Source organism: Otolemur garnettii, unplaced genomic scaffold (genome assembly GCF_000181295.1).
Source record: "Otolemur garnettii isolate 467f Iridium unplaced genomic scaffold, OtoGar3 scaffold00001, whole genome shotgun sequence".
Lineage (NCBI taxonomy): Eukaryota > Metazoa > Chordata > Mammalia > Primates > Galagidae > Otolemur > Otolemur garnettii.
Window position 1 is genome coordinate 30612660 of NW_003852396.1, and position 4862 is coordinate 30617521.

A 4862-nucleotide genomic window follows, 5' to 3' on the forward strand; every position below is an offset into this window, starting at 1 on the left:
CATAGCACTCTACCCAGAGCAACAGCTTGAGGCTCTGTCTCAAAAAAAAAAAAAAAAAAAGTTGTATTTTTCAACTGCTACATCTTATGAATGAGTTATTCCATACTCGCCTCAAAGAGGCCAATGAGTTTGCACTTACTCTTTATCTCCATGAAAAATAGTTTACAAGGCCTTCAAGCATAGTGACTCAGACCTGTAACTGCAGCACTCTTGGAGGCCAAGGTGGGTAGATCACTTTAGCTCAGGAGATCAAAACCAGCCTGAGCAAGAGCAAGACCTAGACCTGTAATTAAAATTAGCCAAGTGTCGCCTCAGCTAAGGCATCAGCCACATACACCTGAGCTGGCAGGTTCGAATCCAGCCCGGCCTGCCAAACAATGACGGTTGCAACCAAAAAATAGCCAGGCATTGTGGCGGGCACCTATAGTCCCAGCTACTTGGAAGGTGGAGGCAGGAGAATCGCTTGAGCCCAGGAGTTGGAGGTTGCTGTGACCTGTGACGCCAGAGCACTCTACCAAGGGCAACAAAGTGAGACTCTGTATCTAAAAAAAAGTTTACCATTCTTTTTTTGTGAGACAGAGCCTCAAGCTATCCCCCTGGGTAGAGTGCCGTGGCATCACAGCTCACAGCAACCTCCAACTCCTGGGCTCAAGCGAGTCTCCTGTCTCAGCCTCCCAAGCAGCTGGGACCACAGGCGCCCACCATAGCACCCAGCTATTTTTTGGTTGCAGTCCTCATTGATGTTTTTGGCAGGCCCGGGCTGGATTTAAACCCACCATCTTAGGTGTATGTGGCTGGTGCCTTAGCCACTTGAGCCACAGGCGCAGAACCAAGTTTACCATTCATAAGTCACACTAACACAGTAATTTTTTTTTTTTTTTTTTTGAGACAGTCTCGTTGCTCTTGGTAGAATGCCGTGGTGTCACAGCTCACAGCAACCTCAATCTCTTTGGCTTAAGCAATTCTCTTGCCTCAGCCTCCCAAGTAGCTGGGACTATAGAAGCCCGCTACAATGCCCAGCTGTTCTTCTGTAGTTGTCATTGTTGTTTAGCAGGCCCAGGCCAGGTTCGAACCTGCCAGCCCCAGTGTATGAGGCTGGTGACCTAACCACTGTGCTATGGGCACCAAGCCTACACAGTAAATTCAAATTCTACCTAATATAGCTTATAATCACATTTGATCAGGGTGAAGATAATGTACACATATACAGAGAATTGTCTCACAACTTTTCCTGTCTACTGTACAACTATTTACAGATTTTGATTTTTTAATACATCTTTCAGGAAGAGTCAAATGAAAAAGAAGCAATTTTACAATTCATCCTGCAAAGCAATTCTGCAAATAAGAAAGAAACATACAACAGAACCTCTGTAAGTTGACCAAGGAACTGTAACAAACAGGTTGACATATGGAGATAGTGAACATAAGGAACTAGGCCCCTTGTACTGACTTGTAAATGTCGTGCATTTCTGATCTATAAAAATGAGGTCAACACAGGGTACATGTGAAATTTACTGAGCGTAGAATATAAATGTCTTAACACAATAACAAAGAAAAGCTATGAAGGTTATGTTAACCAGTTTGATGAAAATATTTCAAATTATATACAAAACCAGCACATTGTACCCCATGACTGCACTAATGTACACAGCTATGATTTAATAAAAAAAAAATTAGGTCAACTGAAGGAGGTGGTCAATGTAGGAAGGTGGTCAGCTATGGAGGTTCTATTATGTTCCACAAAGATTGGGAAAAGAATACATACATTAAATTTAATTGTAGTTCCAGTGGGAGCAGCTGTAAAACTACTTGGCCCAAAAAGGGAACCAGATGTGCTGCCAAAAGGATTAGAGGTGGTATTTGTAGTTCCAAAGAGTCCTCCACTGCTGGTACTAGTTCCAAAATCTATAAATTAGAAAAACGAGATATTAACAGTAAAGAACTTAAGAATCTATAAAGTATTTTGGGCCAGGCATGGTGTTTTACACCTGTATTCCTAACATTTTGGGAGACCAAGGTAGGAGGATACCTAGAGCTCAGGAGTTCAACCCCAGCCTGAGCTTTTGTGCCATATCAAAGTACTGAAAAAAAAGAAAAGAAGAAAAAAAGCCTGGGCAAAGCAAGATCCCCACCTCTACTAAAAATAAAAAAAAACTAGCTATGGATGTTGGCACATGCCTACAGTCCCAACTAAAGCAGGAGGACTATTTAAGTTTAGGAGTTTGAGGTTGCCGTGAGTTATGCTGAGACCATTGCACTCTAGCCCAAGTGACAGAATGAGACTTACCCTGCAAAATTACAAAAGTAAAACAATTACAATTACAATTGGGCTATGATTCTAGAGCAGTAATATTTTCATGTCTCAAGAATTTTATCAGCAAATATATTCAAACCAAGTATGTCAAACAGACACAAACTTTTTTATTTTTTTGAGACAGAGCCTCAAGCTGTCCCCCTGGGTAGAGTGCCATGGCATTACAGCTCACAGCAACCTCCAACTCCTGGACTCAAGCGAGTCTCCTGCCTCCGCCTCCCAAGTAGCTGGGACCACAGGCACCCGCCACAACACCCGGCCCGGCTATTTTTTGGTTGCAGCCGTCATTGTTGTTTGGCGGGTCCAGGCTGGGGATTTGAACCCGCCACCTTAGGTGTACGTGGCTGGCGCCTTAGCCGGTTGAACTATAGGCGCCGAGCCCAGACACAAACTTTCAGGCTCACAATTTTTATTTATTATTTTATTTTTGAGTCAGTCTCACTTTGTCATCCTTGGTAAGAGTACAGTGATGTCATAGCTCACAGCAACCTCCAACTCCTGGGCTTATGCGATTCTCTTGCCTCAGCCTCCCAAGGAGCTAGGACTACAGGCGCCCGCCACAACGCCTGGCTATTTTTAGAGACAAGGTCTCACTCTGGCTCAGGTTGGTCTTGAACCTGTAAACTAAGGCAATCCAACCGCCTCGGCCTCTCAAGTGCTGCGATTACAGGCATGAGCCACCGAGCGTGGCCCAAGGCTTACAACTTTTAAATCAAACAAAGTCTGCTTTGTTCTGGAAGGCTGAGGCAGGAGGATTGCTTGAGGTCAGGAGTTCGAAACCAGCCTGAGCAAGATCAGAACCTGTGTCTCTACCAAAAATAGAAAAGATCAGTCCGACATGGTGGCACAAGCTAATAGTCCCAGCTACATGGGAATACGAGGCACAGGGATCATCTGAGCCCAGAAATTTGAGGCTGCATTCAACTATGATAATACCCTTGCAGTGTACCCAGTATGACAGAGCCTATCTCAAAAAAGAAAGAAGAAAAAAACAGAGAAGAAAAAAAGAGAAAAGAAAAGTGAAATGAGGAGAGAAAAGGAAAGGGGAGGAGAAGGGGAGGGAAAAGGTGGAGGGGAAGGAGAGGAAGAGGGAAGAGGAGAGAAAATAGGAGGGGAAAGGGAAGGGGAGGAGGGAAGAGGGAGGGAAAGGGGAGGAGGGAGGAGAGGAGAGAAAAAGGGAGGAGGGGAAAAGATCTCAACTGTTAGCTCAGTGTCCTTGAACCCTTTCCTGGGCATACTTAGAAGGCAAGCTACCAAAAAATACTATTTTGTTTCATCATAAATTTTATCATTTCTCCTTTTCTTAGTAAGACTAGATGCTGAATGAACTTACCTTTCTGAAAACATCTTTTTTCTTTCTTGAGACAAAGTCTCACTTTGTTGCCCAGGGAAGAGTGCCATATCTCACAGTAACCTCAAACTCTTGGATTCAAGCAATCTTCCTAACTCAGCCTCGCAAGTAACTGGGACTATAGATGCATGCCACAATACTAACTAATTTTTCTATTTTCAGTAGAGACAGGGTTTCACTCTTGCCCAACCTGGTCTCGAACTTAAACAAGGGTCATAATACGTTTTATTTACATGAACTATTAATATATACATACATAATCAAAAGATTTAGAAATACAAGTAGTCCTGTTAGGGAAATCAAACATAGGTTAATATAAAATTACATACAAAAATAATGAAACAAAATTAGTAGGCACTGTCAAGTCATTTTATAGAAACTGATAAACAGTAGATCCTCTGATTTCCTTACTTTTCCAAAAAGCTGAGCTTAAAGAAAATATTACAAGCTGGGCACAGTGGCTCACACCTATAATCCTGCACTCTGGGAAGCTGAGGCGGGTAGATTGCTGGAGCTCAGGAGTTCAAGACCAGTCTAAGCAAGAGCAAGACCCCATCTCTAAAAACAGCTGCCCATTGCAGCAGGTGCCTATAGTCTCAGCTACTCGGAAGGCTGAGGCAAGAGGATCACTTGAGCCCAAGAATTTGAGGTTCCTGTGAGCTAGGATGCCAGGGCACTCTAGTAAGGGCAAAAAATGAGACTGTCTCCAAGGGGAAAAAAAACATTACATACAAGTGAACTTAACTGTTATTAAGAAATATTATTTTTCAAAAACATGAAGATGGTACCTTTTTTTGAAGGCAGTGTCTCACTCAGCCCAGACTAGAATGCCCTGGCCTCAGCAATATCAAACTCCTGGGTTCAAGCAACCCTCCTGCCTCAGCCTCCCAAGTAACTATACTGGCACCCACCAAAACACCTGACTGATTTTTTCTAATTTCTCTTGCTCAGAAAGCCAGAGTCTTAAACTGCTGAACTCAAGGGATCCTGCTGCCTTGCCCTCCCAGAGTGCTGGGATTATAGATGTGAGACACCAGGCCATAAGATGCTACTTCTAAAGAAGTTCTACATATCATGATAGAAATGTCAGTAAGCTTGGGGCAGCGCCTATGGCTCAGTGGGTATGCCGAGGGTGGTGGGTTCAAATTCAGCCCCAGCCAAATTGCGGCAAAAAAATAGCCAGGGGTGGCGCCTGTG

General features: G+C 43.6%; 1 protein-coding gene across 1 annotated transcript in view; it reads right to left on the reverse strand.

The window, feature by feature from the left end:
• The window catches only part of NUP98 (nucleoporin 98), a 143725-nt gene that overhangs the window by 119312 nt on the left and 19551 nt on the right, over nucleotides 1-4862 (reverse strand). Inside the window, exon 5 of the mRNA XM_023514294.1 lies at nucleotides 1766-1905. Within this exon, the coding sequence (XP_023370062.1) occupies nucleotides 1766-1905 (140 nt within the window). The remainder of the gene's footprint in view (nucleotides 1-1765; nucleotides 1906-4862) is intronic.